This window comes from Lontra canadensis, unplaced genomic scaffold (assembly GCF_010015895.1).
Source record: "Lontra canadensis isolate GAN:19392208 unplaced genomic scaffold, GSC_riverotter_1.0 scaffold14, whole genome shotgun sequence".
NCBI lineage: Eukaryota > Metazoa > Chordata > Mammalia > Carnivora > Mustelidae > Lontra > Lontra canadensis.
In genome coordinates this window covers 17,006,856-17,032,233 of record NW_022631008.1, presented here as the reverse complement: position 1 = coordinate 17,032,233, position 25,378 = coordinate 17,006,856, and the positions used below count along the sequence as shown (strand labels likewise).

Sequence of the window (25,378 nt, the reverse complement as noted above, 5' to 3'; positions counted from 1 at the left end):
CTAATTATAAGTGGTGGCTTACACAGAACCTGCTCTGTTGTTATTACTGAGTTCTTAATAGTGGGAAAAGGAAGTGTTTATAAAAAGCCCATGGTATGGGGTGGTATTTCCAGATGTTACCCTGTAATTTGATGTATCTGAAGTACAACCAATATGGAAAATCTAGACAAAATTTTATAAATTTCTATTCTTGAAGATTAACTTGGGGAGTTTAATTTGTTTTGTTTGTTAAATACCTTTTGTTGTATGATTTACTGAGTGTAAGTTTTCATTCTAAGAATTTTGGGTAAAGAATAATTCCTGGATTGGGGTGCCTGGCTGGCTCAGTTGTTAAAGCATATGACTCTTGATCTCGGGTTCATGAGTTCAAGCCCCGCATTGGGTATAGGGAATACTTAAAAAAAAAAAAATTATTCCTGGAAAAAAGATGTATCCCTTCATATTTGATGATAGCATTATGTTTTTAATCTCTAACTGTGACCAAATGTTTCTGTGTTTTGTCTAGTTGTGTGGGTATTATATAGAAAGGACTTTTAAGACATCTGAGGCATTTACTTTTTAGTATCAGTTACTATGGTTTAAGGTTTGAATATAAGTATATATGCACACATACATAACCACCCCACCCCACAAAATAAGGATGTAGGTTGAAGGTATTTATATAGACTAGGTTCAGTTTAGTTCGTTTTGTTGAATAAGGAACCAATTTTTGATTTTTCTGTTTTAAAATGAAGACTTTAGTAATCTTTTGAGGTTAATCAAATCAAATGAGACAGTATATGTAAGGTGGATCACTTCCTAAATTTTAGTTATTTTTACAATGGTGGTGTACTAAGTTCAAAGAGGAAGTGGGAATTGACATTAAGAGTCTTGGGACACCTGGGTGGCTCAGTTGGTTAAGCATCTGACTATTGATTTCAGCTCAGGTCGTGATCTCCAAGTCTTGGGATGGAACCCCACATTAGGCTTCCTGCTTGTCACACAGTCTGCTGAAGATTCTGTCCCTTTCTGCCCCACCTCCCACCCCCAACCCCGCTTGCACTCTCATTCTCTCTCAAAAAAAAAAAAAAAAAAAAACTTGCTTTATGGTAAGGCTGAAATTACTTTAAAAAAAAAAAAAGAAGAAGTCTTATGGGGCATCTGGGTGGCTCAGTCAGTTAAGTGTCTGACTCTTGATCTCAGCTCAGGTCTTGCTCTCAGAGTCATGAGTTCAAGCCCCATATTGGGCTCCTCACTGGCATGCATGGAGCCTACTTAAAAAAAAAAAAAAAAAAGAAAAAGAAAAAAAAAGTCTTACATTGTATCATTCTATTATTCTTGTCTTCTTCCAAATAGAATAATAGTTTTAGTGGTCTTTTAAATTATTTTGGTGATACTAAAGTTTATTTTTAGAGATTTAGCTGTTCTATTACTAAATAGCATAAGTACCTGTTCATTAATCTAGGGTCAGTTGAATAGGAAGCATACTTAGTATTTTTCTTGCAATTAAGTGTAGAATCTAAGAAATCTTTTTGGAAACTAATTGGAGTGGAGAAAACTGGCACTGTTGCTTTAGGGCTTGGTTTCTAATTTGGTATCTCAGTGATGTTAAATGACAAAATTATTTAAACATTTGTCTTACTGCAGCAATTTTAAAGAAAAGTAATACATTTTAGAGACTTAAGTACTTCGTGCCTCAAGTAGGTAGAAGATGAAAAACAAACTATAAACATGGGGGATATATAGGAAATGCTTTGCTTTGAATAAACCCAGATACCCTCAGGCTCATTGGATTACTATGTACCTGATCTCATCCACTTTTATTTCTCTAGGAATTTGGAGTAGTCTCAAATACAAGATTGATTTCTGCTGCTACTTCTGTATGTAAGTGCAAAAAATATATTCTGCTTTAAGGATGTAATTCTTTAAAAAAGCTCCGTAGGACCTTAATGTTTTTCAGTTTATGAGAACTATGAAAGATTTGGTTGTGTTTATTAAATTTCCTGGGGTCACATTTATGACTAGTGTATTTGGCTAAAAATAAAGTTAAAAATACAAAAATTTTAAAAACCACTTGTAGTGTTATGTTCAGGACATTGCTTTTTAATTCTAAAAGTGGATAGTAACTATTGTCCAAAAACATCAGTTCAGTGGCTCTTAATTTTAAATAATAAGGGTAAAGAAAAGACTTATTTCCCAGTTCTGTTGTATTTTTTGCCTCATAATGACTAGCCATTGTGTCATTCTTGTGGGTAAAATAAACTGTTTCTTTAGTAATTGTAGTGTATGTATTTGATGGGAATTAAGTATTTTGCCTCCGTAATTGAAAAACAGAGTGCAGGGAAAAAAAAAATGCTGACTGTAGTAGTCAGCCCCAATTCTGTCTAAGCAGCAGCTGTATAACCTTGAGCAAATTGCTTTACCTCTTGGCTTTAGTTCTGTTTACAAAAAGATAGGGTTTAGCCGCCTTGGAGTCATGGCATTAAAGGAAATAACACCATAGACTAGTGATTGTAAAATATTGTATACAAGGTATTAACATGATGCTATGCTGCATCTTCATAGGTTAAGCACAAAGGCAGCACCTAACAAAAGATGAAAGATAATGCAGATTTTTTTTTTTTATGTGATCTTGCACAGAAGAGGCAGAAGGGGTTTTTTTTGTGTTTTTAGGTTTGTGAACCACACTAATTTTCATATTTTTGGGTCTTTCCCTTTTATGAGAAGAGTGTAATAATCTAATTCATTTTTTTCCATGCCATATTTTACTCTTCTGAGGATAGCGGAGTGGTAATCAGTTTTGCCATAGAATTTATTTTTTTATTTTTTATTTTATTTTTTTTTTAAAGATTTTATTTATTTATTTGACAGAGAGAGATCACAAGTAGACAGAGAGGCAGGCAGAGAGAGAGAGAGGGAAGCAGGCTCCCCGCTGAGCAGAGAGCCCGATGCGGGACTCGATCCCAGGACCCCGAGATCATGACCTGAGCCGAAGGCAGCGGCTTAACCCACTGAGCCACCCAGGCGCCCCTTGCCATAGAATTTAATATAGCAGATATATCTCATTGATAAGTATTGAATTGCCCTCTGGAAAATTGAATTATTAAACATTCAGAAACAACTGGAAGGTAATCCACCAGAATGTTAGCAGTGCTCATCTGCGAGTAGTGGATTCTAGGTGCCTTATTTTATTCCTATGTCATTTTTTGTTTTCCAAATATTTTAGAAGATGTGTATTTTTAAAAATGTAAAATACAGGGGCACCTGGGTGGTTCAGTTGGTTAAGTATCCACCTCTTGATTTTAGCTCAGGTCATGATCTCAGGGTCCTGAGATCAAGGCACACACTGGGCTCTGTGCTGAGTTTGTTAGCCTGCTTGAGATTCTCTTTTTCTTTCCTCCTGTCCCTCCCCCTGCTCACACATGTGTGTGCTCTCTCTCTTAAAAAAAAAAAAATAAATAAATAAATAAAATACCTATTACTAAGGTTTATTTTTCATGCAAAGATGTAAAGGTATATACATAACAGTGTTTGGTTCCCAAATGAATAGGAAATTGTTACAGTCGAATATTTTTGTTGAATTTCATAAATGTTACAGTGTATTATATAGGCCCACACAGCTTAGGTTTCAAATTTCAGCTCTCTTGCTTTCTTCCTGGCAAATTGAACAAAATACAATATCTGTGTCTCAGTTTCCTCACCTGCAAGGTGAGGATTAGTAACATTTATGTCAAATGGTTGTTGTGAGGATCAAATGAGTTGGTATCAGTAAAACTCTTAGAACAGTGTCTTGCTCAGTGTCTTAGTTTGGTAGGTCTGCCATACAAAGTGATAGAGACTAAGTGGTTTAAACAACAAAATTATTTTCTCACAATCTGAAAGCTGAAGTCCAAGATCAAGGTCCACAAATTTAGTTTCTCCTGAGGCCTCTCTTCCCGGTTTTCACGTGGCCACCTTTTTGCTATGTCCTCACATGGCCCTTTGTTTGTGGTCGTGCACCCTTAGTGTTTCCTCCTCTCTTAAGGACACCAATCCTATAGAATTTGTGCCTCACCCTTATGACCACATTTAACCATAAGTACCTCTTAATTACCTATCTCCAAATCAATCACATTGGGGGTTAGGTCTTCAACACTGAAATTTGGCAGGGGCAGGGGCAGAGAGCACAGTTCCGTCCATAATACTCAGTAAACTTAAGTGCCTACTCGTTATCATCAATAACAGGATCATCCTCACTAGAAACACCGTATCAAATGCAGTGATGGTTACAAAGATAAATACAAGGAATTTAAGGACAAGAACATAAGACATGCATATATAAATACTAATATAAAAGAAAAAATAAGTGGCATAAGAGAATTAGAGAATGCAGCGAATGTTTTGAGTGATAAAAGGTTCTTTGTTAGATGAATCCAGAAAGGCTTAACTGGGATTTGGTAAAGAAAGACTTTGAACCTGGGGAAATGTAGGGGAAAGATAGACTAGGAACATTGAACAGTTTGGTCAAAAGTAAAGAAAACTAATGAGTTCCATTCAGTGAATAGTCAGTAAGGAAAGAGGCAGGAGTAGTCCTACCTGGCTAAGGCCAGGTAAAAGAGGGCCTTCAAAGAAGAATCTGCCATCTGTTCTGTTGATGGTGGTGGTATGTTTGAAGGCTTTTTTCTCAACATGAGGATAATGCCAGAATGGTGGGTTAGGAAGGTAAATCTGGCAGAATAATGTAAGATGAATTAGAAAAGAATGTGAGTTGAGGTAGACAGATTTTAAGTTTTTCACATGCTACAACATGGATGAACCTCGAGGCACCTGGCTGGCTCAGTAGGATAGCATATGCCTCTCAATCTCAAGATTGTAAGTTTGATCCCCACATTAGATGTAGAGATTACTTAGAAATGAAATCTTAAAAAAAAACCAACCATGGATAAACCTTGAGTACATTAGGGTAAGTGAAATAGGCCAGTCAAAAAAGATAAATACTGTGTGATTCCATTTAATACTATAAATAATCAATAGAGATAGAAAGTAGAATAGAGGCTGTTAGGGACTGGAGGGAGGGGAACATGGGGAATTGTTGAATGAGTATAGAGTTTCAGTTTTGCAAGGTGAAAGTTCAGGAGATGGATTGTGGTGATGGTTGCACAATTGTCAATGTACTTAATACTACTAAACTACATACTTAAAAATGGCTAAAGATGATAAAGTTTATGTAATGTGTATTTTACCACAATTTTAAAAGGACCCAAAAAAATCCCTCTGAAATACATATAAAACTACAAATTGTAGTCAGTGACCTCACCACAGGGTGCTATGAGAAATAAAAACGAACAACTTTAAAATAGGAAAATATTATTTTGAAGATAATGAAGTGGCCCAGGTGAGTACTAATGAAGGGTTAAAATGATGTTTGGGCCCCCAGCAAGGAGAACAACAAGCAAGCTAGATATGCATAATAGAGTCAGTAGAACTTTTACAAAGCAAGGTTTTAAGACAAGTCAGAAATGTTTTTTGAGATGTTTTGCCTGGGCATTGGGAAAGTGAAGGTGGTACCAGAAGAGGAGAATAAGTTGGTTCTGAAAAGAGTTAAATTTAATCTTGGACACTCAATGTGTAAATGTATCAGTAGAACATCTTCGAAATGTGAGACCAATGATAGAAATTTGGAACTTGGTATAATTTAAGAGATAGAGGTGCATAGTGTCTTGTGCTGCTTAGAAGATGAGTGCCAACTTGGCGGGAGGGAGAGACAGACTTTTGGGTTTGTGATCTTTGAGAATGTTGCCATCATTAAACCTGGGATAGGTGTTGAAGCCAGATTGCAAAGAACTGAGAAGTGAGTAGGTGCAGAGAAAAGGAGAATCTAACTGTATTACAAATACATAAAATAGCCTTAGTGAAGGGAGTGAGGGGAGGTGCTGACCTAAGTAACTTTGGGAAGAAGTACAGTCTGTAAGACCAAAGGCAAAAGGAACTGCATACGAGCACTATATTCTAGTTGATAGATTTGATACTTAATGTGGACACAAGTTAATACTGATACTGCTGTACTTGTATCTGGAATTGAACAATTCCAGTAAATATATACATCCATGGTAAATGGATGGCAGATGTTGGGAACTAGGTTTCTCACTGCTGGAATGGGAATACACAAATAAGGAGAGGAGATCAGAAAGATCCATGTACTGATCAGTTAGAGTTAGAGGCATCAGTATGAGCTCATGGTTACTTTAACATCTCAATAGCAATGAGTTCTCCTTGTGCTCAGATCTTTGTATCTAATGCCATTCTCCAATAAAAGAACTAGGTCTCCTTGGAGACTGGGACAGGAAATACGCAAGATAGACCTGGTGCATAGTGCCAATAAGTAAGGAAGTGCTTTAAAAAAAAAAAAAAAAAAAGGCCCCAAAACAAAAACACCTAGCTTAATAGGATTACAAAGGGGTCATAAAACCCAACTGAAAGCTCTCAGTGGCCAAGGCTAGAAGAATTTGTACAACAACAATAACAAAACGTAGTATTGGATTATAATCCAAAGTATAAAAAAAAAAAATCCATGAGTCCATACTGATACAAATAAATTATTAAGTAAATGGGGGGAGAAGAGACAAATTTCTAATACAGAAGAATTTCATATACTTTACATAGCTAACTACATCGTCAGATAAGCATAAATTTCTACTTCTTAAGTATTCATTGTGCATAGTGACTTCCTTCTAATGTGTATATTATGAAAAGGGATGGGGGATATAATTTTACAGTAGACTAACCCAACAAACACTACCTCAGCCATGTGGTTGAGGTTATTTTCAAGTGTGATAAATTACTAGTAGTGTGTACCTTTCATGCAATATGATGAAATGGTGCTTTACTTCTGTCATCCTTCCTTCCAAGATCCCACAACCCCAGTCTAAACATTAAACATCAGACAAATTCCAGTGGAGCGTCAAGCAACAAAATAATACCTGGGGGGAATACAGTACTCTTAAAACTGCCAAAGTCATCAAACATGGAAAGTCTGGAAAACTGTCACAGCCAAATGGAATCTAAAGCAGACGTGACAAGTAAATGTAAAGTGGTCTTCTGGATGAGAGCCTGGAACAGAGAAAGGACATTAGGAAAAACTAAGGAGCTCTGAATAAACTGTGGACTTTAGTTAATAATGTACCATACTAATATCAGAGGTTAATAATAAGGGGAAACTGGGTGGTGGGGGGTTGTTTTAGTCTATTCCAGCTGCTCTAACAAAATACCATAGACTGGGTGGCTTAAACAATACACGTTTATTTCCCACAGTTCTGGAAACTGGGAAGTCTAAGATCAAACAGTGTCTTCCTTGATCAGCTCCATGACTGGCCGTTTCCTGGCAAGCAGACGGTGGCCTTCTCATTTTGCTCTCACATGGCAGAGAGAGGTTGCTCATCCTCTTATAAGGACACTAATCCTGTCATGGGGACCCCACCCTCATGACCACCTAAACCTGATTAATTCCCTGAATTTGGAGGTGGCTCTAAATACCATCACACAGGGGTTGTGATTTCAACATACGAATTTGGGGGGACATATTCAGCCCATAACAGGGAGTATATGGGAACTCTCTATCTTTTCAGTTCTATACATTTAAAAATGTTCTTAAAAATGGTCTACTTTTAAAAAGCAGAAGAATATAATTTGGTAGAGGTTTTATGTGTTTTTGATTTTGAGAGAAATTTGAGCATTTTAGTAAGTGATGGGACAGATTATTGGAGGAGGAATGGTTAAGGGTGCAAAAAACAATATGAACTGTCAGTTGAGCAGATGAAAAACAAATACACAAGTGATAGAGGTAGCAGTAGAGAGGAGGGTTATACTTTCCTCCCAGGTTAGAAAAGGATTAGAAGATAGAAAATCAATAGGCAGAGCAATTTTATCACGGAATAGGAGAAAGGTTAACAGTATCAGGTGAATGTCAGAAAGTTAGGCGTCATGGTTTCAGCATTAGGGATGCAGATTTGTTTTATGTACAGAGATGTACCTTGTTAATTAGTTACCGTTATGTAAGTACCGTATGTAAGTTATGTAAGTACACTTTACATCTTGTTTGTATCACCAGGATTTGTAAAACTCAGAAGCCTTAATATTAGGTATGTCTTCAAATAAAAGAGAAAGAAAAGGAAAGCTTAAGTATAAATTTCCTACTGTCAACTTTAAATGGTTTAGATTTCAATCTTGGCAGATGTTACCTATCTAAATTAGTTGTTAGGTTCCTCAGTTTACAAAATAAAACATTTTGAAAATAAAATACATAGAATAAATGAAAAAAAATTTAAATCTCTGTGAGGTCTTAGGCTTTATACAAATGGAAGGGATCACAGAACAGATCCTCTAGGATGTCACTTGATTTAGTGAAATGTTGCATCATAATAACCTGAATACAGTTTTTTCTAATAGTAGTACTTAAAAGTGTACACTCACCATTTTGAAGAGCTAGAGGATTGTTAACAGCTTTTTCATTTGTACTTAGTGACAAAGAAGAGTAGTAACTGTGTGTATGCGTTTGTGGGTGGTGTGAAAAAGTCCTAGAGAACTTTGCACATATATTTATGCTTTTATTAAAATATATCTTTTGACAAAGAAATATCTATTTATTCTAGAAAGTATAGATTAGTAAAAATCCTTAAATCTCAGATGACCACTATTAACATTCTTTGGTTGTATTATCCTTTCAATTATTATATATATTTGGAAATATATATATATCATATATATATATTTTGAATACATAAATAACTTGTGTTCCTTCTATGCTAAATTACTGAAAAATAAAATCAATACCATTCTAAAGTTGGAAAGATTTTAGAGATGAAACCTGCCCTTTATTTTTTAAGCCGCAGAACCCCTTTTTAATACAATAAGTATATAATGAAAGCTCTCTGATTGTAATATAGATGGGGGCCTAGGACTTCCTGCCACTTCGTACTTTCCCCTTGACTGACAATAAACAAATCTGGGTCCCTAAGCATCTCTAAGAGCACTTACTAACAATGATTTAGCTCTTATACACTGTGTTAAAGAAATTTTGGTTTAATTTACTTTTTCTTTTTCTTAGTTTAAGTCATTTTTTGTTTTCTACAGTAAAAACTAGATTTTCATATGCCTTTCCAAAGGAATTTCCTTATAGGATGAACCATGTAAGTATATTGTATAAAGTAAAACTACTTGTAAAAGCTGTATATAAGCTAGATCCATTTTATGTTAGAATAAACTGTATAGTTTATAGGAAACTCAAGTTTCCTATAAATGGCAGTTTCAAATACTATAAGAATATAAACTTTAATTCTAAATTAAAGCTAAATTGCTCCTACCTTTTAAAAAAAAACCACTTAATAGCATTGGTTATCAACCCTGGGTGCTGCCCATTAAATCACTTTGGGAACTTTTTAATAATGCTAATACCAGGGCCTCTCCAGACCAACGAAAACAGAATTTTTAGGCTTGAAGCCTGGGGATTGGTATTTTCTAAAAGCTCCCAGGTGATACTATTATGTAGCTAGGGCTGAGAACTATTATAATGGAACAGTGTGAAAACCATATTTGAAACTTTAATTTAGAAGGTGAGTTTCTGTTAACATTTTTAATAGGCATGTCCTTTTTCTACTTTTGAGGGATTTCATCATCCTGTATAAATTGTATATTTTTGTTTCTTTTTCAGTATTCTTCCCTTTTATTGATTATTAATATAATAAGAGTAATACATAAGTGGAGATAGTTGCATTTTTGCATTTGTTGAGTGTAAAGTGTATTAGAAAATCTGAAATTTACACAGCAGCTTTTAAATTAAAAAAGTAAGAATGCTTATTTGAGGGTGACTTTTCTATAATGATTAAAATCCTTTATAGTCATAACTGCATGCACTGTATAGTAGTAAAAAAGTAATTTTTATTGCACATGTTCATTTTGATATAAATTTCTGTGTATATTTTCTTGATTTAAAAAAATTAGTAAAAATTTATGGTATTTTAATGTATAAATTGTTAGGTTAGACTAAGTAGACTCATCTAATTTGTTTCACAATGACATTTATAATTTTTTTTAAACAGATATTAGAATGTGAATTCTATCTTTTAGAACTAATGGTAAGTATATTACTTCCTCGTGACTAATAGAATAAAACTTATTTTCAAATTTAGTGAAGTCAGAAATTCTTTTAAGAAATGATTTATAGGGAGGTGCATTTTTAAACCATCCAAATGATACATGATGGTGAAATCACAGTACCTAGTAGCATCATCACCTATATCCTCTGAGAAGCCTGTAAAATAATTTGTATATCCCACTTAGGATGGGAAAATTTTTCTGTTCTATGGTAACTGTAATAAAAGGATACAAGCAAACCAGTCAGAACATGAAGCCACTGTAAATTATTTGCACAATTTGTGTATGTGTGTGGTGTTATTTAAAGATAGATTATGTCTTTGGCAGAATTCTGCTCCTCCAGTTGGGAATTACGGATTTATAGGCTAATAAGAGGTTTCAGTGTGTTGCAGATGTGACACTTTGAGTCTCTAAGGGAATGGATGCTGACTGACTGCCAACCGATTTACCAAGGTATATTCCAGAGAGAGCGCTGCCTTCACTATTATAGTAGAGTTTAGGGCTGCCATACTGCTTGCTTAAGAGAATAAGAGGGAAGCAAGCATGAGTTAGAGAAATACATTTTGAAATACACAATTACAAATCAGTTGGGTAATGATAAGTTTTTGTGTTGTAATAAATCTGTTTTTATACATACACATTTTTTAAACTGTTTCTAGGATTGTTGCTTGATAGTGTATCATCCTTATAGACCTTTGCTCCAGTATGTGCAGGACATGGGCCAAGAAGACATGTTGCTTCCCCTTGCATGGTAATTAGAAAAGAAGTTATTCATAGTGTAACATGTTATTAGCTAGGAAGGTTGACAAATGAATATGAAGTTTAGTATTTTTAAAGTAATTAAACTAGTGCCCCAAGATATTGTATGTTGAGTGAAATACCTGTTTGTTGAATTTTAGTTAACTATATTTGTAAATGCTAAATCGATAAGGATCTTTAATTCGATTAATATTTCCATTAAAATTTGATTCTTTTTAAAAAACCAGACTATTTACATAAAAATTAAGACAGATTATCTTTCAGATACAGTATTTTTTGTTGTTATTCAACAACAAAATTACATATTAATTCACTGTATAATTTATAAACAAAATTATATATTCATTGTATAATTTCTGGTTTCCTCTGATTTTTTAGTTTTTGAAAAATTGGGAAAATCCTTATTGTAATTTATTGTAAGGTTTTAAGTTTTAAAATCTATTTAGCTGTAATTTTATCCATTAAAATACGCTTATTCAGTGTCGTGTTCATGTATCCATCTTTTTCCCTTGATTGGTTTCACCTGTGTGCCTATGCTTTAGTAATAATATAATGTACAAAGATGGGAAATTTGACCCTCTCTGGGGGGGAAATGTACAATCATACAAGGTAGTTCTGATTTCAGTAATAATATGATTTACATTTATTTCTATAGGAGGATAGTGAATGATACCTACAGAACGGATCTTTGCCTACTGTATCCTCCTTTCATGATAGCTTTAGGTATGTAAGCATGGTATGCCTTTACTAGTAGAATTGTTACAAGCTTATTTAGGTCATCCCAAAAGAAATTTCACCCTGTTATGCTTTGCATTCTTATGGTTCATAAAGTAATAGACTAATCCTTGCATGTGAACTTGTAATATTATGAAATGCAACTTTCAGAAGTGAGAGTTATTGTCCTTCTTACCCCCACTTCTTTTGGTAAGCGTTTGTTTTTGTTTTTTTTACTAAGTCATTTAAGATAATTTTGACCAGTGTTTGAACAGAACATTTTTGTTTAGGAGGAAAAGTTCAGAATTAAGCCTGCTCATATTACTTGTAAATTATATAGAATAACTGGGCCTGTCTTTTATTCCCTGAGCTCAGTTAAGTCCTCAGAGGTTCAGTAAAGGAAACTTGTCGTCGTTGCCTTGCTGGAGGGAGAAGTTAGCTACCATTTTATTTATTTGTGAAAGGTAGTGTAATGGGTTAGAACACTGTCTTTGGAGTCAGATAGTCCTTGGTTTAAACTTAGCTTTCTTTACACTTGTGGGAAAAGCATTTAACCTTTCTGAGTTTGTTGCCTTAATTGTAAAATGTTGGGGATACTAACTCCATACAGAATTGTTGCAAATATTAAATGAGATATATTAGAGAACATCAGTAATTGGGGCACCTGGGTGGCTCAGTGGGTTAAGCCTCTGCCTTTGGCTCAGGTCATGGTCTCAGGGTTCTGGAACCGAGCCCTGCATCAGGCTCTCTGCTCAGCAGGGAGCCTGCTTCCCCCTCTGTCTCTGCATGCCTCTCTGCCTATTTGTGGTCTCTCTCTCTCTCTCAAATAAATAAATAAAATCTTTTTTAAAAAATTTAAAAAATAGATTAAAAAAATAAAAGAACATCAGTAATGCCTGCCATATATTAAGCATGTAATAGTTTCTTTTCCCTTTCTTTTTCCTATCAATTTCCATGATTCTGTCCTCTTGATTTTCGCCCATTCTTTTACTGCCCAATTTCTGGATAAAATACACAACTTCTTTTAACCTGTACAGTACCATTCTCTGCTGCCATTCTCACCATTTTTAAAGGCTTGTCTCAGATAACACCTCTTTAGTGACCCTCCCATCCCCAAACTTCCTACATCACCTCACTCCGGGTTTAGGATGTTTTCTCTATGTTTGTCCTGTAAATGGCATTTTCCACTGTATTTTAATTACCTGTACTGTAATTTCAGTTCTTTGATCTCTTAATCCCTTCAGGGCCTACACCGTACTTTACAGCTTCATTTGGCTTGGGTCAACCAGTATGTCAGTTCACATTTGAGTCACTATTTGCCTAGAATGTCATCCTTCGCAAAATCATGCGGGTAACTAAACCAGGGAATATAACTCTTAAGAAGCTGGTGTGGGCTTAAGGTAGCCAAGCTGCTGGTAGGAATTATATTAGGCAAAATTAGGATGTAGATTGTTGTTTCTGGGTTCTTTTACTGTTTTTGTTAGTTTATGTTGTGTGTAATATATATATACTTGACCCTAGAACAACATGTATTTGAATTGTGCAGGTCTACCTATTTTACACAGGTTTTCCTTATGCTTGTCTTAATAACATTTTTTTCTTTAGCTTTACTTTATTATAAATATACAGTATATAATACATTCACAAATATGTGTTAATCAACTGTTTATCAGTTTTCAGTCAAGAGTAGGTTATTAGTAGTTAAGTTTTGGGGGAGTCAAAAGTTACCTGCAGATTTTTTTAACTGCAGAGGGGGCTGGTGCCCCTACATGTTGTTTAGAGGTCAACTGTAATTATATTGTATATAGTGCATTATAGTTTTTTCTAAGCTCCTTTTAATTATAACACTGAAATTCAGTACTGGGGTGCCCAGTATTCACCGGACTTGGTCATGCACTAATAACTGAAAACAGAAGCAACACACTGTTTTTAATTGAAATATCAAAAAATAATCAGTTGTTGAAATGTATCAGCGTATTATTGGCCTCTGTGTGCATGAGTGTATGTGTGTGTGTGAAACTGACTTCTGGGTGTATTTTGACCACTCCTTTAAGCCACTGTTCAGGGATTGCTTCCCTGCTCTAATTTCCTCATTGGATTTTTTTCTTAACATGCCCTGACTGTCAGAGCAACACTACCATCCTTATCATACAGTGAAGAGCAGGAAATGTCAAGAACTTTAATACAGTATCGTAATTTTTCTGTCTGTATTACATTAAGTTGATGGGATGGTCATTGGTAACTATTAGATGAATCTATGTAATTTTTAAAAAAGAATGTTGAAAAATACACATGCAAATTTTAAATGAAGACCTTATCTTTAGTTTTGAATCCATACATTCCACATTTGTGGTTAAATATGGGCCTTTTTCTTTCATTTTCTTTCCAGCTTGTCTACATGTAGCCTGTGTTGTACAGCAGAAAGATGCCAGACAGTGGTTTGCTGAGCTTTCTGTGGATATGGAGAAGGTATTCTTTAAAATTCCCTTAGTTGAGGGGCGCCAGGCTGGCTCAGTTAGTTAAGTGTCTGACTCTTGATTTCGGCTCAGGTCATGATCTCAGGGTTCTGAGATCAAGCCCCATGTTGGGCTCTGCACTGGGTGTGGAGTCTACTTAAGATTCTCTCTCTCCTTCTCCCCTTTATCCTGCTTGCACTCTCTTTCTCTCAAACAAAAATTTAAAATTTTAAAAAATACATTAAAAAATAAAATAAAAATAAAACACCCTTAGTTAAATATAAACTTGGACATTTTAAAGTTATTATGATATTTACTTAACATGAATCTAAAGTCTTATGATGTCTACAAGGCTAAGAAAATTTTTGGTAAAAAATATTAAGAAACATATTTGGCAAGAACAGTTGATGTTGACTGTTTGGGTTATGTTTCTCTTTTGGGTTTAGGCTTAAACAGAATGATAAGCTTTTGGTTTGCTGAGGTGCAAAACTGCCTCTGATTTCCAGGATTATTAAAAAAAAAAAAAAACTACCTAGAGACCACTAAATACTACTGTAAACTTTTGTAACAGCCTGTCTCTGACAAAGTGGGGTTTGCCCTTTTTTCTACCTTTTCTGCGTAAAATGTTGATAGCATTAGAATCAGTCCAATGTGAGGTCTACTCGAGAAAGAGGGCTGATTTGGAAACTGGATGTGACAGATGTATAGCTGCCAGCTATCGAGCACCTTAACTCGAGTGTAGAGTAGTTAACAGAGAAACCAAACAATGTCTTTGCTGCACCAGCTCCCATTAATTTGTTTGAAACAACTGGTTTTAGAGGACTGTACTCTGTAGTGGCATACTCCTTCATGATTTAGACCTTGTTCCCAGTATATCACTGATTTGTTTTGGTTTAGGATAGTAGCAGATAGAAGGAAACCAACTGCGGAAATCGATAAGGATGAACAAAGTATACATGTTAAAAGATGAGAGGGTAGAAGGAGAAGCTTACAGAGCAGTGCAGTAAAAATACTGCTTTCAAGTTTATCAAGATTGTCTAAGAGAACCTGAATACTTAAGGACAGAGACTATCTTTTCACTGTTTTCTGAGGATGTGTGTGATGTGTGTTCTTTATATACTAAATGTTGCTTGATATTGCCACTGAGAACTTTTCAAATATTTACTTCTAGATTTTGGAAATAATCAGGGTTATTTTAAAACTCTATGAGCAGTGGAAGAATTTTGATGAGAGAAAAGAGATGGCGACTATTCTTAGTAAGATGCCGAAACCAAAACCTCCTCCAAACAGGTACTTTGTAGACTTTAATTACTGATTTCATTTATATATTTCACATATATTTTTTCATAGATTATATTTATTCTTTTAATGAAATTGCTTCCAAAACTTCATGATTTATGTAACTTTTAAAAAAAATCTGATTTGGTAGATTGACAATGCCTCATTTTTTAAAAATACATTAATCTGATTATCTGTTAACTTTCCCTGATGCAGTGGTAGGTCTCTTACAGGTATCCCTCAACATATGGCTATATACAGTGCATAAATTTAAACAGAACAGAATTTAGGGTAGTTCATTTGAAATTCAAGGATAAAGAATTCTGTAGTATCCTATGTCATTTTGACTCTCTGACCTCCCCCCTGCCCCCACACACACAGTGCTGGCTTTTATCCTGTTTTATAAATTTCAGTAGCAGTTTTCAAAAACTTAGGTGATTGATCTGCTGTTGTAAAGATAAATAATTTTTGCTTTTGAGCTACTGAAGATCCACGGCACATAGTAACATGATTTTGGTAACTGAATCACTTGTGCTAAGAGGGTTTTCTTTGTTTTGTTTTTTTACAGGATCTTTTTATTTAGTTCAGTGGTTATATATCAGATCATTTAGAGTAGGAAAAAAGGTCAGAAGGGAAATGAAGAAATGCTACCCATCTTAATGATCAAGAAAAATAATTATATAATATTAAGATAGATTTATAGGTTTGATGTTAATGTTACCATTTAGAAAAAATTGATACTTATACAAGGAGCTGTTTAAGGCAGTCATTCAAACAGCTACCTTTGGATACATTTTTTGCAGAAATTCCCTGAGTGATTCTCCACTAGTGGCAGGGCCTGAAGCTGCAAGATGATGATGGACAAGATAAGGCAATAATCCTGTTGCCACGCTGGTATTTTCAGTTTTAGTTATTTTTATTTTAAGTATTCAGCATTTTCCAAGAAATTGCCATTTTTCTTTCTGACTTATATAAGTTTGCTGTATTTACATGTGATTCTATTATGCATTTGGACAATAATTTTTTGGGAAGAACACTTCTTGATTTTCATATTTAGTAGGAATGAGATTTTATATGTAAGATTTAATTTTACAGGAAATTTGTTCAGAAGAAGCTCTAATCTCTATGTTGAGGGATACCTGTAATGACTGTAACATCCCATACCCTTATTTAAATTTTTTGAGTGTATATGGACACTAACTTCCAGAAAGCTTGTTTTGTGTGAGGGCACCAAGTTAACATAAGAATAAAAATATAAAACCGAATGTTAGTCTTCTGTATTTTAATTTTCCATCTCTTGTCTTAATGATCGGGAATGCCTTTGTTTTGTGGAGTTGTACCATAGAGTAACTAACTTTAAAAATTAGTTGGCTTATTGGGGTGTTGAAAATGAGTCTTTTAATTGGTATAAAATCTCTTTCTTCCCCACTTGAACAGTGAAGGAGAGCAGGGTCCAAATGGAAGTCAGAACTCTAGCTACAGCCAATCTTAAAACATTCCGAAGAATTCCATAGTGGACCAGTTGGAAATAAACCATTGGACAGATTTCAGTTATGTCTTCAATGGAACACAAATGAAAATGAATAGCTTGTTTCTGTCAAGCATATTGGGAAGTGATTTTATTTTTGCAAATAAGTTTTTCCTTACCTAATTTGATTCTAGCACATAATTGATTAAAATCTCTTGATTATAAAAGCCTGAAAGGTTCTAAGGGGACCTACAGACAGACTTACATAGACATTTCAAAATTAATAGCTTTTGATTAGTATAATTTTTCTTAATTTGGATAATAGAACTTGTAGCTTTTTATTAAGCCACGAAACATGAAGCATAATTTGTTTAAAATTCTCTTTGGTCATTGAAGGACCAAAAAAGGACATTAAAAAGTGAAATATATGAGGGGTTTTTTCCCTCCTTAAGTTAAACTTTAAAACTGTATTTAAGGAATCAAATCTTACAAAATCCTGGAAGATTTTGGTAATGATGTTGATAATTTCAGGGAAATTAATCAAGTACCTATTGATTTAAAAGTGTATTTTATTCAATAGTTTTAGTATCTTGCCATGGAAGATACTAGCCCAGCCTAGCAGAAAAGTGCAATATGTATAGCATACTTTGACATTTTAAAAGTTATATTAATTCCGTAACCATTTTGAAATGCTGGGCAAACTTTTAAAAAAAGAATCCTAAATGATGTTATTTGTATTTGATTCACAGTTAATCAGGCATTTTGAAAGCTAATTGGATAAAACACGATAATATGGTTGAAATTTGGTAACATTTTAATGTTAATTTTTACTCTACTGTGAAAAGTTTTTATATGACATACACACCCTAGTTTATTTTTGTGTCTTAGTGTGGATTTACAAATTTACTACAGGTATCCTGAGCCAGGAACACAATCAGGTTTCAGGCCAGTTTGATACTGGCTATTCTTAATTCTCATGAGTGTAGGACTTTGGACTAAATGTCATGTCAGTGGGACTGTGCTGTCTGTGGAACTTAATCATTTTCTCAGATTTAAGGAGAGTGATAAAATTTGGAGTCAAAGGATATTGATGTACAATTTAAGGATTAAATTTTTTTATAAATCAATTGTGAACAATGGATTATTAAATTAAATGTTGACTTCCTAGTATAAAACTGCAAGAATAAAAAGTAAAGTTCTCCAGCTATATTGACTAGTGTCTTGAATTTATCTCTTTGAATCTGCCTTATGTTTTCTGAGAGTCCTTCTTCCTTTACATCAGTATTAAAGTCTTCTATAGTTTGTCAAGTGGGTAATTTCAAATGGCTTATGAACAGACTCTGGAGTTCTGCTTCCTAATGGGGAGGATTAGATAAGTTGGAAAGGAAGATTATGTGTAAAGTCAGTACCAATGATAAATACAGGTCTCATAGGTTTACAGGGCAGGATAAGAAATGAGGAGAAAAGCTGTCCTCAGGTCTGAAAGAATTAAGGTTGGATTTGGGTTGGAAGAGCAGACTGATTATATATCACAATCATTGACTTGACCCTAATTTTTCACTTAAGCCCACCTTTATTTCAAAGTTTTCATTTTGAAAATTAATACATGTGACTTGCAGTTTTGTTTTCAACCTCTTGTTACAGAAAATCTAAAACAGATACAAGAGTAAATAGAATAGTGTAACGACCCTCCATGTGTCGTTACCCAGTTTCAACAATGATCAGTTTATGACAATTTCATTTCATCTGAACTCACATCCACTTCTCATATAATATGCATATTATTTTTGAAGCAAATCCAAGATACCGTATTTTATCAATGTATTCCTAAAGGTAATGGCTCTTAAAAAACTAAGTGTTATACCTGAAAAATTAGTCAAAACAGGGGCGCCTGGGTGGCTCAGTGGGTTAAAAGCCTCTGCCTTCGGCTCAGGTCATGGTCTTAGGGTCCCGGGATTGAGCCCTGCATCGGGCTCTCTGCTCAGCAGGGAACCTGCTTTCCCCTCTCTCTCTGCCTGCCTCTCTGCCTACTTATGATCTCTGTCAAATAAATAAAATCTTTAAAAAAAATTAGTCAAAATAATTGTTAAATCTAGTCAGATCTAAATAAGGATAAATTATTGCAATTGATGAATCCTTTAAATCTTTTTAAATCCATAGATTCCTCCTCCCATCTTTTTTTTTTTTTTTTTTTATGTTCAGTTAGCCACTGTTTAGTACATAACTAGTTCTTGGTGCAGTGTTCAGTGATTCATCAGTTAAATATCACACCCAGTGCTCATCACAGCACTCCTCAATACCAATCACTCTGTTACCACCACCCTACCCTATCTTATTTTTTAATTTTCCCTTTTTGGCTTGATTATCTACTAAGAGTATTCTCTCCATATGGATCTTGCTAATTGTATTCTTGAGGTACCATTTAACATACTCCTTTTTCTGTATTTTCTATAAATTAGTCATTGAATCTAAAGGCTTGATCAAGTTCAGATTTAAAAGAAATTTTTTTTTGGTGCAGGTAGACTACTGGGTAAGGTTCTTTTATCAGAGGGCATATCATACCTGGTTGTCTTTCTGTGACTTATCAGCCATTGATGACATGAATTGTTTTTAAAAATCAAATAGTAAAAAAAAAAAAAAAAAAAAAATCAAATAATGCTGTAGGCTGCACTGTCTAGTGTGAGAGCCACTAGCTACATGTGGCTGTTGAACACTGAAAATGGGGCCAGTCTGAACTGAGATGTGCTATAAATGTAAAAATAGTGTTAGTTTCAATACTTAGTACAGAACAAAAGAATGTAAACTATCTAGTGTTTTTAACTATTAATATAAATGATAGGATGATGGGACCAAAAAAAACAGTATTCAAGTTAATTTCACCTCTTTTTTCAAATGTAAGACAATTAACGATCACCTAAATGGCTTGCATTACAATTGTTGGACTGTGCTACTGCAAGCAAGGAAGATGTTAGACCCCTGACCCATTCTCCCTACTGCTCATTCCTGCTCCCCAGAGCAACTTTTAGTTATTTCTTTGCTGTTGTGTTACTTCCACATTTCCCAATAATAAGCATATAATTACAGCACTTATTGAGCACTTAGGTGACAAGAATTTTCTCTGCTTTCTGAAATTGAATTCTCAGAACAAGAGAAGGAAACTCAGGAACAGAAAGTTAACTTACCCAATCGCAGGTCAAGTATGTGACAAGAGCTTGGATTAGGTTCTAATTCTTAAAACCTGGGCAGCTGGGCTCCAGGGCCCATGTTATTAATGACTTTACTGCCCCCTCTGTTTACCTTCCAGTTTTTAAATTCTTTTTTCAATAGTAAAATTATCTAGTAATTTCCTACTCTGGAAGATGAAGATTTCACTTTCTTATACACCCCCCTTTATTCTCCTGTTTCCCCACCAACCAGGTTCTATACTAAGACTTCTATTCCATAGGGCGCCTGGGTGGCTCAGTCATTAAGTGTCTGTCTCAGACTCAGGTCATGATCCCATCGTCCTGGGATCAAGCCCAGCCGTCAGGCTCCCTGCTCATCGGGAAGTCTGTTCTCACACTTACCCTGCTTGTGTTCCCTCTCTTGCTGTGTCTCTATCAAAAAAAAAATCTTAAAAAAAAAAAAACCCCAAAAACTATTGCATTGCATTCCTAATTTAATTATATAATTTTTGTTAAATTAATATAAAGTGTACATAGTAACAAGTTCTGTAGTGTACTGTGTTATATTTCCTTTGAGAATATTTTTAATCTTTCTGAAAGGAGTAATTGCCTTGGTTGTAATTTGCTCAATTTGTTTTTTATCTTTTGTTAATTTATCACTGGAATAATTTATTACTCACTTATTCCCTAAGCCACTCATAAGAAGATGTTCTTCCCCCTAGTCCTTCATCTTTTTGTTTTGGTATCCAAGATATGGGGAATCCACTTATTTTTCTTTGCCTGCCTTTGTTTTAATGGGATACATCCTCTAGTTGCTTCAGAAAAGGTGCTTTTTAAGTAGCACCTTGTTCTTGTTTGCGAATGCGCTGTGTTATCATTCTACAGATGGTCATGTAGGTTTTTCGGTCATTTAAAAATTTTCTTTGATTCCTGCATTAGCGCTTTTTCCTTGAAGTTCCTTTTTTCTGTTTGGTCATAATTTTTCAAATTAGAATCTTGCTTTAATTGTCTCAAGATCCATATTTGAGAGACCAAGGGAGATAATTGGGAGGTCTGTGTGCATGAGTAGGACTTTACAGAGGTGAGCCTCATTACACCACAAAACATTTTCATTATTATTCCACCCCTAACATCCTCTTCTAAAGCTCTTCTTTGCCAGTGGGTCACTTTTTCTAGAATGAACGCTTCTGACTTTATCTGTGGTAGTACGAGCTGGACTGTTGGGAGTTCTTGGAAGCAAGTGAGGTCAGGGGCCTAGGTATTTCATTATTCAGTATCCAGAGTTTCATTTTACATTCCCACCTGCAGTAAGGGATCTCACTGCCATTCTTGCCACCAGATGTTTAACTGGAAGTTTCACCTCCCTTCTTTACCTGTTAATTGAATGCAAATAGCAACCCAAAATACCAGCTGCCTATAAACAGGTAACGTACCATACAGATCCACAAAGCAGCGATAAAGCATAGTATTAAATATTTAGCATAAATTATCTGATGTAATCTTCAAAACTACTATTATCCCATGTGAATACACCTTTTTTTTTTTTTTAAGATTTTTAAAAATTTATTTGACAGATCACAAATAGGCAGAGAGGCAGGCGGGGGTGGGGGGAAGCAGGCTCCCTGCTGAGCAGAGAGCCCGATGCGGGGCTTGATGCCAGGACACTGGGATCATGACCTGAGCCAAAGGCAGAGGCTTAACCCACTGAGCCAACCAGGAACTACCCAGGTGCCCCCCATGTGGATACACTTTAACCAGATCCTACCATTGTAATACTTTTTATTAAATTTCTCTCCTTTTTGGGGGGCGCCTGGTGGCTCAGTCGGTTAAAGTCAGCCTTCAGCTCAAGTCAGGATCTCAGAGTCCTGGGATTGAGCCCCACATCGGGCTCCCTGATCAGTGGAGACTCTGCTGCTTCTCCCTTTCTCTCTCCCTCTGCCTTTTCCCCTGCATGTGTTTGCTCGCTTGCCCTCTCAAATAAAATCTTTTTTTTTTTTTTAAGTTTCTCTCTTCCCTTCCTATCCTTGCTCCTAGAGACACCTGTAGCACTGAAAGGGTGACAAAATTAGACTTTTCTGTTAATAATTCGCTGCCCTTTTAGACACTGAAAAGTAACTTTTACTGAATGGTGGGAGAAGCATCAGTTTTCCATTCGTCAGTAATAATCAGTTTCGGACAGGTTGGCTATTGACCTACCTCTATCCAGTATTTCCATGGCAAATACGTACGAGAGAGCAAAAGGATGCATTATCACAGAATGCAAGAGGCCTCACTAGGATCATAAGGCGAGTAAGAAAGAGGGACTGTAAATGAAGGAAACCTGAGACACTTTAATTCAACTCTGAGCCTGTCCACTCTTGCTACTTTTTCTAGGACCACTTCCTTCTATCCCATTAGGAGAACTACGAACAGTATATACAGTATTTTAAAACATAATTTGGCTGTTCTGCATTTCTAAAACTTTTGATCTACCCTTGCATTAGCAGAGTAAGATGGGTGTTCTCCCATGACTGAAATAAAACAGCCACTTCTTCAATGATGTAGTAAATCACTGCTATGTATATTTTGAGGCATTCAGTACCATAGCACTGAGTAATGATTTTACTCTTAAGACTTCTAGTGTAAAGGTCGCTGCAACTTCAGATACATTTGTTAAATTATTTCAAAATAACGAAGCTTGTCTTTATAAATTTGAATACAGAAAATAAATTATTCTAACATACGAACCCTTTGCTTGTTCACAAATATACAAGTGCATTTATGTTTGTGTTAATAGGATATATTATCATAAGTTTTTTTTTTTTTTAAGTACCAGGAATCCAGGATATTATAACTGTAAAATCTGGTTTAATTTCCTCCAAGTTGGAGATATTAAGTTCCTATCCCATGCTCACAAAGGTAAAACAGAGTGTTTAACCAACAAACATGCTAAATTAAAAGTCTTCTGTGCTCTCTCCCCAAAGGAAATTATTCTGAATTTGGTATTTATTCATCTCCTAATTTATACTTACACTATATAGGTACATCCATATACGTATAGATAGCAGTACTTTGCGTGGTTTCAAACTATATTGTACACATTTCTGTAGTATACTTCTCTCAAACATTCCCTGTGCAAGTCATGTTCATGTGTACCTCAGTTTTTCCATTTTTATTAATCCTCATCAGCTGTGTCTGTTAAGCCCACCCACTGTCTACTGGGTTTTTAAATTTCAGTTATTGTGTTCTTAAATTCTAGAATTTCTATTTGATACTTTTTTTGTAGTTTTCATTACTTTAATAATTTTTGTCATCTAAGTTATTGAATATGTAAGTCAATTATTTTAAAGTCTGAAAATTCCAATATGTGGATCATCTGTAGATGTGTTTCTATTGTGTCTTTTTAAAAAAATCTTTTAAAAACATTTTTTCAATCATGAGGTCTTACATACTGCTATTTCTAATAAATTTTATAGAATTCTGAACAATGAATATGACAAACTGTAAGGAATGTTTGTGGCTCTGTCTCAGGGGTCTATAAACTGTGCCCCATGGGCCTAATCTTCCCTGCCATCTAGTTTTGCCCGGACTTTGAGCTAAGGTTTGCCATATTTTTAAATGTTTGAAAAATAATTAAAAGAAGAATATGCGGCAACACATGAAATAGAAAATTCAAAGCTAAGTGGCCGTAGTTTTGTGGGTATCCAGCCACACTCATTCATGTATATACTGTCTGTGGTTGCTTTGTGCTACAGTAGCAGAGTTGAACAGTTGCAATAGAGACCTTATAGCCCACAAACCTAAAATATTTATTGTTGCCAACCCCTTGCTCTAGATAATGACATCTCTCTCTAAGAGAGGACTTACTGCTGGTAGGCCCTTAGGTTAGCAGGAAGATCACCTTAATTCAGTCAGGGATTTAGTTGATTCAAAGCCATTCTTACATTTTATGAAGGTTGGTCAATCTCTGGTTCTCCTTTGTTCTGAGGGTATCGTTTCCCAGGGGTTCCAACTAAACGTCTGGTGTATCTACCCAGGTTCTCATTCCTCGATGGGCCCAGTTCTTCAACCACAACTTCCCTTCTCTCTGAGATAGTGGCTCTTCAAATCCCACCTTAGTATATATGTCCTAGTACATTTGTTTCTATAGATAAATAAATAAGATCAATTTAAAGGCATGAAGGAATTACTAAAGCAGCAAGGGTTTGAAGGCCTATGCTCCCGAGAGCAGGAAAGCTGTAGAGGATGACCCAACATGGAGGGGCGTGTGTGCATGAGTGCGTGTGTGTTTACTTGCCAGCCTCTCTCATTCTTATAGGGAGTTTGCTAGAAACTAGACTGACATTCTCAGAAATAGAAGTTCAAGGTGGTCACATGACTTTTCTACTCCAGATTCCCCTTGTAATACCATTTAGGACAAACCAAGTCCTAATAGTTACTTCTTAGGCCTTATATGGTCTGAATGACTGCCAAAATGAGACAAAATACATTTGGGGGTGAAGAGGCACAGAGGAAAGAAACAGTTGTACCGTCAGTACTCTAAGGCATATACTCATCCTAGTGAGAGTCCTTTACATTTAAACTCCCCCCGCATTTTCCTTATTTGTAATTGAGATATAATTACAGAAGATATGTTTTTTTTTTAAAGATTTTATTTATTTATTTGACAGATAGAGATCACAAGTTGGCAGAGAGGCAGGCAGAGAGAGAGGAGGGGAAGCAGGCTCCCTGCTGAGCAGAGAGCCAGATGAGGGCTCCATTCCAGGACCCTGAGATCATGACTCGAGCTGAAGGCAGAGGCTCAACCCACTGAGCCACCCAGGTGCCCCCAGAAGATATGTTTTCAAGTGTTCAACGAATTTATACTCTGGTTTCTCTTCAGATCACATAAATCTTTTGCCTTTTAAAATGAGTTTTGAGGGGCGCCTGGGTGGCTCAGTGGGTTAAGCCGCTGCCTTCGGCTCAGGTCATGATCTCAGGGTCCTGGGATCGAGTCCCGCATCGGGCTCTCTGCTCAGCAGGGAGCCTGCTTCCCTCTCTCTCTCTCTGCCTGCCTCTCTGTCTACTTGTGATCTCTCTCTGTCAAATAAATAAATAAAATTTAAAAAAAAAAATAAAATAAAATGAGTTTTGATACATGTATTATTACCTATGTACCAACACCTCACTCAAGACCTAAAGCATTTCCATCACCCTAGAAATTTCCCTCCTTGCTGCTCTTTCCAGTTAATCTTCCCTCTACAGAAGCAATCATTTTGCTATTTCTTTTTTCTTCATAATTTTTAAAAAAGATTTTATTTATCAGAGCGCACAAGCAGGGGAAGAGGCAGAGGCAGAGGGAGAAGCAGGCTCCCTGCTGAGCAAAGAGCCCAAACTTGGGGCTTGATCCCAGGACCCTGGGATCATAACCTGAGCTGAAGGCAGATGTTCAACTGACTGAGCCACCCAGGCAT

At 35.5% G+C, this 25,378-nt stretch overlaps 1 protein-coding gene across 3 annotated transcripts in view; it reads left to right on the top strand.

Moving 5' to 3' along the window:
• The window catches only part of CCNC (cyclin C), a 29,891-nt gene extending 11,900 nt beyond the window's left edge, over window positions 1-17,991 (top strand). For 2 of the 3 annotated variants that reach the window (XM_032858200.1, XM_032858198.1), the window contains exons 5-12: window positions 1,812-1,863; window positions 9,088-9,143; window positions 10,053-10,088; window positions 10,767-10,858; window positions 11,522-11,589; window positions 13,970-14,049; window positions 15,208-15,326; window positions 16,752-17,991. In XM_032858200.1, coding sequence (XP_032714091.1) covers window positions 1,812-1,863; window positions 9,088-9,143; window positions 10,053-10,088; window positions 10,767-10,858; window positions 11,522-11,589; window positions 13,970-14,049; window positions 15,208-15,326; window positions 16,752-16,806 — 558 coding nt within the window. In that variant the 3' untranslated portion in view covers window positions 16,807-17,991. Of the gene's footprint in view, window positions 1-1,811; window positions 1,864-9,087; window positions 9,144-10,052; window positions 10,089-10,766; window positions 10,859-11,521; window positions 11,590-13,969; window positions 14,050-15,207; window positions 15,327-16,117; window positions 16,209-16,751 lie in introns of all 3 variants that reach the window. The other variant, XM_032858199.1, reaches the window with a different exon arrangement.
• The last annotated feature ends 7,387 nt before the right edge of the window (window positions 17,992-25,378 follow it).